Source organism: Hemitrygon akajei, chromosome 24, assembly GCF_048418815.1.
Source record: "Hemitrygon akajei chromosome 24, sHemAka1.3, whole genome shotgun sequence".
NCBI lineage: Eukaryota > Metazoa > Chordata > Chondrichthyes > Myliobatiformes > Dasyatidae > Hemitrygon > Hemitrygon akajei.
Window position 1 is genome coordinate 47,179,548 of NC_133147.1, and position 13,673 is coordinate 47,193,220.

At 51.2% G+C, this 13,673-nt stretch overlaps 1 protein-coding gene across 1 annotated transcript in view; it reads right to left on the reverse strand.

Annotated features, from left to right (window-relative positions):
* LOC140715711 (GRIP1-associated protein 1-like) overlaps positions 1-13,673 on the reverse strand; it is a 56,119-nt gene that overhangs the window by 20,488 nt on the left and 21,958 nt on the right. The window contains exons 7-12 of the mRNA XM_073028082.1: positions 13,347-13,534; positions 10,933-10,981; positions 6,796-6,866; positions 4,814-4,861; positions 3,021-3,052; positions 663-710 (exon numbers count right to left, since the gene is read on the reverse strand). Of these exons, the coding sequence (XP_072884183.1) occupies positions 663-710; positions 3,021-3,052; positions 4,814-4,861; positions 6,796-6,866; positions 10,933-10,981; positions 13,347-13,534 (436 nt within the window). The remainder of the gene's footprint in view (positions 1-662; positions 711-3,020; positions 3,053-4,813; positions 4,862-6,795; positions 6,867-10,932; positions 10,982-13,346; positions 13,535-13,673) is intronic.

A 13,673-nucleotide genomic window follows, 5' to 3' on the forward strand; every position in this document is an offset into this window, starting at 1 on the left:
CCTTGTAAATCTCCTCTGCAACCTTTCTATGGCTTCCACATCCTTCCTGTAGTGAGGTGACCAGAACTGAGCACAGTACTCCAAGTGGGGTCTGACCAGGGTCCGATATAGCTGCAACATTGCCGCTTGGCTCTAACTTCAATTCCACAATTGATGAAGGCCAATAGACCGTACGCTTTGTTAACTACAGTCAACCTGCACAGCTGCTTTGAGCGTCCTATGGACTTGGACCCCAAGATCCCTCTGATCCTCCACACTGCCAAGAGTCTTACCATTAATACTATATTCTGCCACCATATTTGACCTATCAAAATGAACCACTTCACACTTATCTGGGTTGAACTTCATCTGCCACTTCTCAGCCCAGTTTTGCACCCTATCAATGTCCCGCTGTAACCTGACAGCCCTCTACACTATCCACACCTCCTCCAACTTTTGTGTCATCAGCAAACTTGCTAACCCATCCCTCCACTTCCTCATCCAGATCATTTATAAAAATCACAAAGAGAAAAGGTCCCAGAACAGATCCCTGAGGCACTCCACTGGTGACCGGCCTCCCACTGTTCCAGTGACTGTCTCTCCCCTCCCCATTCTCCTTCTCTCCCTCGCTGTATGTCTGACTCTGCCTCTTCACCCTGCGTCCCGGTTACTGACTATTGTACCTGCTGTCATTGTAGAGAGCCTCCTTTTCTGTCTGAAGGCGCAGGAAGCTGGGAAAAGAGCAGAGTGACAAAGATCAGCACTGAGCAAAAAGAGAGGACCGTCCGATCACACCCCCCCCCCCCCCACCCCGGGGTCAGACTCAGAGTGAAATAACCCCCACACCGTCCGATCACACCCCCCCACCCCCCCCCCCCCCGGGGCCAGAAACAGAGTGAAACCTCCTCCTCACTGTCCCATCACACACCGACACCCGCCCCCCCCCCGGGGTCAGACTCAGAGTGAAGCTCCCTCCACACCATCCCATCACACACTCCCGGGGTCAGACACAGAGTGAAGCTCCCTCCACACCATCCCATCACACACTCCCGGGGTCAGACACAGAGTGAATCTCCCTCCACACCATCCCATCACACACTCCCGGGGTCAGACACAGAGTGAATCTCCCTCCACACCGTCCCATCACACACTCCCAGCGTCAGACACAGAGTGAATCTCCCTCCACACCATCCCATCACACACTCCCGGGGTCAGACACAGAGTGAAGCTCCCTCCACACCGTCCCATCACACACCCCCACCCCCCCCCGGGTCAGACTCAGAGTGAATCCCCCTCCACACCGTCCGATCACACACTCCCCCCCTCCACCCCGGGGTCAGACTCAGAGTGAAACCTCCTCCACACCGTCACATCACACACTCCCGGGGTGGGTCAGACTCAGAGTGAAGCTCCCTCCACACCGTCCAATCACACACTCCCGGGGTCAGACACACAGTCAACCTCCCTCCACACCGTCCCATCACACACTCCCGGGGTCAGACACAGAGTGAAGCTCCCTCCGCACCGTCCCATCACACACTCCCGGGGTCAGACACAGTGTGAAGCTCCCTCCACACCGTCCCATCACACACTCCCAGGGTCAGAAACAGAGTGAAGCTCCCTCCACACCATCCCATCACACACTCCCGGGGTCAGACACAGAGTGAAGCTCCCTCCACACCATCCCATCACACACTCCCGGAGTCAGACACAGAGTGAAGCTCCCTCCACACCGTCCCATCACACACTCCCTGGGTCAGACTCAGAGTGAAGCTCCCTCCACACCGTCCCATCACACACTCCCGGGGTCAGACACAGTGTGAAACTCCCTCCACACCGTCCCATCACACACTCCCAGGGTCAGAAACAGAGTGAAACTCCCTCCACACCATCCCATCACACAATCCTGGAGTCAAACACAGAGTGAAGCTCCCTCCACACAATCCCATCACACACTCCCGGGGTCAGACACAGAGTGAAACTCCCTCCTCACCGTCCGATCACACACTCCCGGGGTCAGACACAGAGTGAAGCTCCCTCCACACCGTCCCACCACACACTCCCGGGGTCAGACACAAAGGGAAGCTCCCTCTACACCGTCCCATCACACACTCCCGGGGTCAGACACAGAGTGAATCTCCCTCCACACTGTCCCATCACACACTCCTGGGGTCAGACAGAGAGTGAATCTCCCCCCACACCGTCCCATCACACACTCCCGGGGTCAGACACTGAGTGAAGCTCGCTCCACACCGTCCCATCACCCACTCCCGGGGGTCAGACACAGAATGAAACTCCCTCCACACCGTCCCATCACACACTCCCGGGGTCAGAAACAAGAGTGAAGCTCCCTCCACACCATCCCATCACACACTCCCGGGGTCAGACACAGGGTGAATCTTCCTCCATACTGTCCCATCACACATTCCCAGGGTCACACACAGAGTGAATCTCCCTCCACACCGTCCCATCACACAATCCTGGGGTCAGACACAGAGTGAAGCTCCCTCCACACCATCCCATCACACACTCCTGGGGTCAGACACAGAGTGAAACTCCCTCCACACTGACCGATCACACACTCCCGGGGTCAGACACAGAGTGAATCACCCTCCACACCGTCCAATCACACACTCCCGGGGTCAGACACAGAGTGAAGCTCCCTCCACACCGTCCCATCACACACTCCCGGGGTCAGACACAGAGTGAATCTCCCTCCACACCGTCCCATCACACACTCCCGGGGTCAGACACAGTGTGAAGCTCCCTCCACACCGTCCCATCACACACTCCCAGGGTCAGAAACAGAGTGAAGCTCCCTCCACACCGTCCCATCACACACTCCCGGGGTCAGTTCTTTCCACACCATATTGCACACTCTCCTAGGGTCAGGCAGTGAACTCTTGCCCTTGGAAAGGGAACAGGTAGGAAAAGGATGAGAACAGTTTAACAGAGGGAGTGACCACCCCCAACCCCAGGACAGAACGAAACCCACCCAACAGCCATTCCGGCCGAGCTGGTGATCTTGGGAAGGGACTCACCTCTCCTGCTTCTTCTTCAGCTTCTCTGAGAGCTGTGCACAGAGAGAAGAAGTGTCAGAGCAACGCTGGAAAGCGTCTGATGACGGAGACCCAGGGGCGGGGGGGTAATGGAGGACGATGCGCCCCTTGCTCAACGGTTGAGTAGAGTTTGTGGGGGCGGGGGAGCATTTGGTCAGCTGGTAATTAGCCTAAGGTCAGACCGCACTTGGATTGCTGCGAGCAGTTTTGGGCTCCTTATCTAAGAAAGGATTGCAGAGGGTCCGGAGAATGTTATCAGGAATGGGGAATGGAAGGGTCAATGCACGAGGAGGATTCGATGGGTCTGGACCTCGACTCACTGGAGTTCAGAAGAATGGGGTGGGGGGAATCTCAATAAAACCCACAGAATATTGAAAGGCATAACGTAGAGTGGGCATGGAGTTCTTTGGCGGAAGTCTAGGACTAGAGGGCACAGCTTCAGTCTACAAAGAGGTCCATTTAGAATAGCGATGAGGAGGAATTTCTTTAGCCAGAAGGTGGTGAATCTGTTACACGTTGCCACAGAACGCTGTGGAGGCCAAGTCACTGGGTGTACTTAAAGCGGAGGTGGATAGATTCTTGATTAGTCAAAGGTTTCACGGAAAAGGCTGGACAATAGGGTTACGAGATTAGTTATATAATGGAGAAGCAGACTTGAATGGCAAAATGCACTCATACTGCTCCGTGTCTCTTAGTCAGCATAGACAGGAAGTTATGATGAGACCTGAGTTCCAGGAATTCCACTGATTATGCACACCCACTGGATGGCAGGGTACATCTCTACCAAGGGAGGGTGTGAGGTGCTCCTTCCCTCCGCTAGCCTCTAGGTCACCCCTGGGCAAGGTGTAGCACCTGCTTAACCCCCCGATCGGGGTCACGTGGAGCCGTGGGGGCAGCTGGTGGAGATCACAAGTCCTGGTTTTGCGACCACTGACACCAGGCAGAAAATCCCTGAAGAGTATTGTTAATGTTTGGGGTCAGCCATCTTGTAAAGACACTGCCCAGAAGGCGGCAATGGCAAACCACATCTGTAGAATTTGCCAAGAACAACCAAGGTCACCATAATTGTCCACGTCACACAACATGCCACATAATGATGACAATGATTGTTGTAATAGAAAATTGTACTTGTGAACAATCATTTTATCCTGTAACCAGGATCTAATCTATTACTTAATTGAGCCTTCTCGTAGCCACAAGCTTATCAGAAAGAAGTTTTACAGGTAACCTTGTCAACTGAGAACGTAAATGCTGTACTGAGTTCACGTTCAAGCGCATCAGCTTTGGCTGGACTCCTGGTGCGCACCAGTTTTTAACAAAAATCGCACAGTATTTCAAACACCGACTCCACATGGCCTTCAGTTTGCTTCTACAGAGGTGTACAAGACCAGGAGAAGGATACAAAGATGGGGTGAGTGCACAGTCTTTTCTCCTCCAGGGAAAGGTAGTCAAAGGGCACTGGATGAAGGTGGGAGGGGAAGGGTTTAAAAGGGCATCGGGGTGACAAGTTTTTTCCACCGAGAGCATGGGATGAGCTGGTACAGACAGGGACAGTCACAATTGGAGAGGTGAATGGATTGGAACACTGAGATATGGGCCAAACGCTGGGAAGTTCGCGGGGATCTCAGTCAGCGTGGACGAGTCAGGCCGACGGACCCGGTTCCTTGCCATGTGACTCGGCGACAGTGCGGAAGAACGTCAGACGTTGCGGGAACAGATCTGACAACCATCCCAGCCCCCGCCAGCAGGCAGCATGGGTTAAACAGACTCTGTACCTTGCTGACTTCCTCCTGGAGTTTGCTCAGCTCGCTCTGCTTTGACATCTGTGGGCAAAGAAGAGAATCAGTGGGACTTTGCCCAAGGGTACGTATCGCCTCACGACAGCAAGGAATCTCATTACACACACACACACACGTGAGAGACAAACAGAGACGTTTCTGTGTATGTCTATGTGTGTTTGCGTGTCACTGTAACTAATCGGAATCTGAACGAGAGGGCTTGCCTAACGCAAGGGTAAGCAATCTGGATCTGTATTCCTGGGCACTTAGGGAAACGAGGGGCGATCTTGTTGAAACAGACGATATCCTAATGGAACATAACAGGGTGGATGTTGGGATGTTTCTACCAGTGGGAGGGTCATGAACAAGGGGACAAGCACACATCATTCAAAACTGAGACACTAAGAAAGTTCTTCTCATGGAGGGTGGCAAATCTCTGCAATTCCCAATCCCCGGGGGGTGGGGGAGAGACGAGCAGAGGGAAAGAAAATAAGTGGCAGTCAATAGTGAGGAAGGTCATCTGTAGTTACAAAACAACAAAAGGGAACAAGACAAACTGGGACATGACCAACTGGAACATGGGCCCAGGAATGGCAAATGGAATGTAACTCAAGCAAATACGAGGTGGTGTACTTCTGTTAAGTGAGACCAAAGCAGGACTAAGTTTGTGAGCAATTGTAGGGAAGGATGTTCTAGTGGTGTGGAGGTTAACAAGAAGGATCCTGGGAATGAGAGGGTTAATATGAGGATAGCTTGATAGCTCTGGGCCTGTACTTCCTGGAGTTTAGGAGAATGAGGTTGAATCTCACTGAAACGTATTGAATATTGAAAGGCCTAGGTAGAGTGGACCAATAGAGAGAGGATGCTTCCAATAGCGGGAGAGTCTAGGACCAGAAGGCACAGCTTCGGAATACAACGACATCGGAGGCCACATCCTCAGAATAAGACGTCCCTTTAGAACATAGTTGAGGAGGAATTTCTTTAGCCAGAAGGTGGTCAATCTGTGCGATTCATTGGCACAGACGGCTGTAGAGACCAAGTCATTAGGCATATTTAAAGCAGAGGTTAATAGGTTCTTGATTGGTCGAGAAGGGGGGCCGGTAGCCTAATTCTGTTCCTGTAGATAACAGTGCTCTGGGGGGGGGGGGGGGGGATGAAGGGGATGTTTTGGGATTTAGAACCAGTCATGGTGACGGAACTGGGATTGACTGTCAAGTTGGCTCTCTGGGTAGTGGGGGAGAGGGGAACCTGTGGGTGGCAGCGCTTCCCCTTACCAATCAGAAACTTATCAATCTCTACCTTCAAAACACCTAACCACTTGGTCTTCGAGCCGTCTGAGGCAATGAGTTCCACAGATTAACCACCCTCTGGCTAAAGAAATTCCTCGTCATTTCTGTTCCCAAGGGCTGCTATCAGGTGGAGCTGTTAGGAGTAGCCCCTAGTGAGGGACTGCAGTGCATCCTACAGATGTTGTGGCCACTGTGGTGGAGGGAGGGAGGATTTTGCAGGGTGGGGTATCAATCGGGTGGGCTGTGATGGGGTCAAGCTTCCCGAGAGCTGCTGGAGCAGGTGCGGAGTGTCCTGTCACAATCCTGACTTGTTATTGGTGGGCACGAAAAGTGCTGTGGTCTGTGTGGAGTGCATGAACTAACTCCACCCAGGCGAGTGGGGAATGCCCCGTCACACACCTGACCTGTAACATGGGGAAAAGGGATGGTGAGGAGGTGAATCACTCCCTGGAGGATCCCCACCCTCTGGTGTACCTGAGGTGTTGTGCAGCTGATCTGCTTCAGTTTCTAATCAATGATGACCCCCCCCCCGCCCCCCCCCCAGCCACCCAGACATCAATGGTGATAGTAATGTCACTGAGTGGCCATCCCCCGCCAGCTCTGTGGTGTCTCTGGGAATTTCCTAAAACCCTGGGATGAGGAGGACCTCGTTTCCTGCCCCGATTTACTTACGACCTCGGACTCCCTCACCTCCAGAGTTTGGAGCTGCTCCTTGACCAGCCTCTTCTCCTCCAGCTCCATCGCCCACTTCAGCTGCATCTCTAAAGGGGTGTTTACAAAAACACAAACAGTGTCACAAGGAGCAAACCCATTTATTCTTTCCACTTCCCACCAGCGAGATCCATCAGCCCCAACCTGTCCAGTCAACGGGCACTGCCACCCCGGCCCATCTAATTAACGAGCCTCGACCCGCAGAACTGGAGAATTCCTGCACTGCTGGTGGATACCATTGATCGGTTCAAAGAATTTGTCAGTGAAGGACTGATGGATCCATTTCAATACATGGATCCAACACATATGACAGTCCCGCCATACCAGGAATTAACCTCGTGAACCTACGCTGCACTCCTTCAATAGCAAGAATGTCCTTCCTCAAATTTGGAGACCAAATTTCAGCCATGGTGTTGGACATCACCATTCAAATTGAAGAATTTATCAATACTGAATCCCACCAATCAGATTGGAGAACGCATCAAGTGTTGGATCCCACCAATCCCATTGAAGGACTGATTAGTGTCGATCCTACCAATCAGACTGAAGAACTCATCAGTGTTGGATCCAACCAATCATGCTGAACAACCCATCAGTATTGGGTCCCATCAATACTACTGACAAGCGATCCATGTTGGTTTCCAACAATCAGAACAAAGAAATTTGTTGGTGCCGGATCCCAATTGGGTTTCAAACCAGATATGTAACAGACACCGACTGAGAGTAATTAGTCATTCAGCAGCCGTTAACAGAAAGGCTGAGGAAAACTGAAGCTTGCCCAGATATTCTCCAACAACTTAACAGACAGCAGCCTCACAGCACAGGCAGACCCCACCCCCACCCCAATATGAGACCCAAACAGAGTGCAGAGCACAGTCGACCCTTCAGAAAATAGGGGAGCGCCTGGCCAATCTCTCTCAAGGAGCAGCAGCAGCAGGCCAGGTGGCCCATCGAGCTTGCAGCACCATTCAATATGATCATGGCCAACCTGGCCATGGATCCACCCACCTTACACTTAATTCCCCCACTACACAAAATAGGGCGTCGATGTAGAGATACGTCTCTACCAAAGGAGGTGTCAGGAGCTCCTTCCCTCAACCACCCTGCAGGTCACCCTTGGGCAAGGTGTAGCATCTGCTTAGCACCCCTGATCAGGGGTGCCATGGGAGCAGGAGGCGGGTGGTCATATGAGCAGCCGGTGCAGATCACAAGTCCTGGTGGTGCAACCACTGACGCCAGGCAGACAATCTCTGAAGAGTATTGATAATGACTGGGGTCACTCGTCTTGTAAAGACACTGCCCAGAAGGTGGCAATGGACCATTTCTGTAGAAAAACTTGCCAAGAACAATCATGGCTATGGAGACCATGGTCAGCCACGGCATACAACACAGCACATAATGACAATAACCATGCAGGAACACAACTGAACTGTGTCTTAAATATATTTGACCAGGTAGCCTTGGGCAGCGAATTCCACAGATTCTGGGAATCTGGGAAAAGCAGTTTCTCCTCATCCCCATCTTAATCTACTCTCCTTGAAATTTGAGGCTCTGTCTCCCAGTTCTGGTCTCACTCACCAGGGAAAACAATTTTCTTGTTTCTGTACATACAAGAGATTCTGCAGATGTTGGAAATCCAGAGAAGCACACGCAAGATGCTGGAGAAACTCAGCAAACTGAACATCGATTTCCCTAACTGAGTAACTTCATTGCCACAGATGGCTGTGGAGGCCAAACCTTCGGGTATATTTAAAGCAGAGGATGATAGGCTGGTGATTAGTAAGGGCATCAAAGGTTACGAGGAAAAGGATGGGGTTGAGAAGGATAATAAATTAGCCATGATGGAATGGCATAGCAGACTCAATGGGCCAAATGACCCAATTCTTCTATCGTAGAGAGGCATGATTTCTGCCTGAAATGTTGACTGCTTATTCATCTCCATAGATGTTGCTTGACCTACTGAGCTCCTCCTGTTTTTATCTTGCTTCCTTCTTACTTACCCCCTTCTCAATCTTCTTAGTTTCTATAAGATCGCATCTCATTCTTCTGAATCTCAGTGACTTTAGCCCCAGGTGATTCAATCTCTACTTAACCCTCAAATTCACCTGATGAACCTCCTCTCCCCCCCCCCCTTCCAAAACCAGTGCATCTTTCCTGAAGGAAGGAGACCAGACCTGCACACAGTACTCCAGGTGCGGCCTCACCGATACCCTGTGGAGTTGCAGCATGACCTCCCAGGCTAAACAAAGCCCCTATAGGAGACACGGAGTTGAGTGGGAGGTGAAACAAGAGGGGAGACAGGGAGGACTGGAGAAAGTCAGACACACAGAATGGTGGAGGAACTCAGCAGATTTATGGAAGTGAATAAACAGTCGACATTTCGGGCTCAGACCCTTCCTCAGGACAGAAAAAGGAGATAGTCATTGGACAGTCAGGATGGGTGTGGAAAGCAAGAAAAACAGACAAATCTGCTTCAGCCGCAATTCTTGTGAGCAGTTCTGTTGAAAGTGTCATTGACGTGTGAGGTCTGGCACTTGATAAAAGAAAGATTACAGCAGACTGTTACGCAAGCAGGGCCTTAACAGTACTATTTGGCACCATGGCACAGAGAGCGGGTTTGTAAGTCTGGCAGCAGCAAAGAATGTTGGGAATGGCAAAGATAGGGTGTGGGACAGGTGGCAGAGGAGGAGTGCCAGGAACGGAGGGTGGTGCGGGTACAGACACACCCAGCCCTGAGACTCTAGGTAAGGTCATTTGATTCCAAACATTTGATTTACTGAACGTCTCACTGGCGCTTCCCTCTCCCTTCCCCCTTTCCCAACCATGGTTCCCTTCTCCGTGCTCCCTTCCCACTCTCAGTCAACAAGAGACCCGTATCAGAATCAGGTTTATCGGCGCTCAAGTATGTCATGAATTTGTTTTTTTTGGTGGCAGCAGTACAGAGCAAGACATAAAATACAGCGTAGGACTTTTGCACAGAGGGATACTAGGGTTCAAGTCCACGGCCACACAAGCTGACAGGGCAGTAGAGAAGGTGGGCGGCATGCTTGTCTTTATTTGCTGCAGAAGTGAGTTCAGGAGTTGGGGGGAGTATAAAACTCCCGCATCTGCAGTTCTGGTCACCTCATGACAGGGAGGATGTAGAGAGGGGGCAGAAGAGATTCACCAAGATGGTGCCTGGGTTAGGGGGCATGAACAACAAGGAGAGGTTGGACAGGCTGGGGTTGTCTTCTCTGGATTGGCAGCGGCATGAGAGGAGACCTGATACAAACTTGGTGTTGATGATGACAGACAGGAAATTAATTTAATTTGGCATTGTGTGTGTGTGTGTGTGTGCGCACAGACACTGTGGGCCTAAGGATCTGCACTGTTCTGAATGCTCTGTGCAACATTCTCCACCTCATGTCCCCATTGTAAAGGGGGAAGGACACCTTCAAAGGGAGACCTCAACTGCGGAACACCTTGCAGCCGACTCTCTTACTGACGTCAGGGGACCGTGCCCCACCAAGAGCCTGCCAATGATTCTCCATGTTTTATGACACAGGAGGTTCACCAGAATGACCCGGGGATTAAAAAGGTTAACGTATGAGGAGCATTTGATGGCTCTGGGCCTGAACTCGTTGACTAGAGACTAGAAGAATTGGGGGGGGGGGGGGGGGGGAGGGAGATCTCATTGAAACCTATCGAATATTGAAAGGCCTCGATAGGGCGGACGTGGAGAGGATGCTTTCCATCGTGGAGCAGTCCAGGACCAGAGGGTACAGCCTCAGAATTACAAGGATGCCCCTTTAGAACAGAGCTGAGGAGGAGTTCCTTTAGCTAGAGAGTGGTGAATCTCTGGAATTCATTGCAACACACAGCTGTGGAGGCCAAGTCATTGGGCATATTTAAAGCAGAAGTTGATAGGTTTTTGATTAGTAAGGGCATCAAAGGTTACCAGAGGAGGCAAGAGAATGAGATTGAGAGGGATAATAAATCAGCCATGATGGAATGGAGGAATAGACTTGATAGGCCAAATGGCCTAATTCTGCTCCTATGTCACATGGACATTGTGTGTCTCAGGCTCTTGGTAAACCTCGTGCATACCACTCAACCCCCAATACCACAGGGACCTACCATTGAAGTCTTTCAGCTTCTGCTCCAGTTTGGCACACTTGGACTCCAGCTGCGAGAGGAACAGACAGAGGAGCAGGGTCAGAGTGAGGCAGATCAACACCAAAACCCAACCACACCAAGGGCATAGGCTCCAAACCCCCAAAAAACCAAAACCATCAACACCAACCCCAACCACACCAAGGGCATAGGCTCCAAACCCCCAAAAAACCAAAACCATCAACATCAACCCCAACCACACCAAGGGCATAGGCTCCAAACCCCCAAAAAACCAAAACCATCAACACCAACCCCAACCACACCAAGGGTATAGGCTCCAAACCCCCAAAAAACCAAAACCATCAACACCAACCCCAACCACACCAAGGGCATAGGCTCCAAACCCCCAAAAAACCAAAACCATCAACACCAACCCCAACCACACCAAGGGCATAGGCTCCAAACCCCCAAAAAACCAAAACCATCAACACCAACCCCAACCACACCAAGGGCATAGGCTGAAAACCCCCAAAAAACCAAAACCATAAACATCAACCCCAACCACACCAAGGGCATAGGCTGAAAACCCCCAAAAAACCAAAACCATCAACACCAACCCCAACCACACCAAGGGCATAGGCTCTAAACCCCTAAAAAACCAAAACCATCAACACCAACCCCAACCACACCAAGGGCATAGGCTCCAAACCCCCAAAAAACCAAAACCATCAACACCAACCCCAACCACACCAAGGGTATAGGCTCCAAACCCCCAAAAAACCAAAACCATCAACATCAACCCCAACCACACCAAGGGCATAGGCTCCAAACCCCCAAAAAACCAAAACCATCAACATCAACCCCAACCACACCAAGGGCATAGGCTCCAAACCCCCAAAAAACCAAAACCATCAACATCAACCCCAACCACACCAAGGGCATAGGCTCCAAACCCCCAAAAAACCAAGACCATCAACACCAACCCCAACCACACCAAGGGCATAGGCTGAAAACCCCCAAAAAACCAAAACCATCAACACCAACCCCAACCACACCAAGGGCATAGGCTGAAAACCCCCAAAAAACCAAAACCATCAACACCAACCCCAACCACATCAAGGGCATAGGCTCCAAACACCCAAAAAACCAAAACCATCAACACCAACCCCAACCACACCAAGGGCATAGGCTCCAAACCCCCAAAAAACCAAAACCATCAACACCAACCCCAACCACACCAAGGGCATAGGCTCCAAACCCCCAAAAAACCAAGACCATCAACACCAACCCCAACCACACCAAGGGCATAGGCTGAAAACCCCCAAAAAACCAAAACCATCAACACCAACCCCAACCACACCAAGGGCATAGGCTCCAAACCCCCAAAAAACCAAAACTATCAACACCAACCCCAACCACACCAAGGGCATAGGCTCCAAACACCCAAAAAACCAAAACCATCAACACCAACCCCAACCACATCAAGGGCATAGGCTCCAAACACCCAAAAAACCAAAACCATCAACACCAACCCCAACCACACCAAGGGCATAGGCTCCAAACCCCCAAAAAACCAAGACCATCAACACCAACCCCAACCACACCAAGGGCATAGGCTGAAAACCCCCAAAAAACCAAAACCATCAACACCAACCCCAACCACACCAAGGGCATAGGCTCCAAACCCCCAAAAAACCAAAACCATCAACACCAACCCCAACCACACCAAGGGCATAGGCTCCAAACCCCCAAAAAACCAAAACCATCAACATCAACCCCAACCACACCAAGGGCATAGGCTCCAAACCCCCAAAAAACCAAAACCATCAACACCAACCCCAACCACACCAAGGGCATAGGCTCCAAACCCCCAAAAAACCAAAACCATCAACATCAACCCCAACCACACCAAGGGCATAGGCTCCAAACCCCCAAAAAACCAAAACCATCAACACCAAACCCCAACCACACCAAGGGCATAGGCTCAAAAACCCCCTAAAAACCAAAACCATCAACACCAACCCCAACCACACCAAGGGCATAGGCTCAAAAACCCCCAAAAAACCAAAACCATCAACACCAACCCCAACCACACCACGGCGATTGACACAATAAATGGCGGAGCAGACTCGATGGGCCGAATGGCCAACTTCTGCTCCTATATCTTATGGTCCAAGTCAGAGAGATACAGAGCAACACCAAGTCCAACCACAACAAGGGCAATGACACAAGAAGCATTCACTGCTATCACCAGTTCCCTGGTCACAGTAAACTTAAATCTCCCTCCACACCGTCCCATTACCCACTCCTGGGGTCAGAGAGTGAAGCTGCAATGCACTGTACCAACAAACACTCCTGAGGCAGTGTCTAGACACAGTAAAGCTCTTGCGATTCTGCCTGAACCTGTGGAGGACTATTCCAGACCAACCCTCTCTCACCTGCTCCATTTTCTCCAGTGCAGCTTTGCTTGGCTCCTGGGCCTCCTTTTCCATCTCATCAGCCACATCCTCCCTCGTACTCCCATCGACACCCTGTCCATCCAAGATAGCCACCTCACTACCATTGGCTTCTCGGTCCTCGCCGTGCCGCGTGGCTTGGACCTCCTGATCATAGCAATGCTGTAGGGCTGAAACAGGTCAACAAGAGTCACGTGTTTATATTTCACAATGAAAGTGAATTCCTCCCATGGCAGGGACATCCCTGGGGTCAGACACAGAGTGAAGCTCCCACCACACCGTCCCATCACACACTCCCGGGGTCAGACA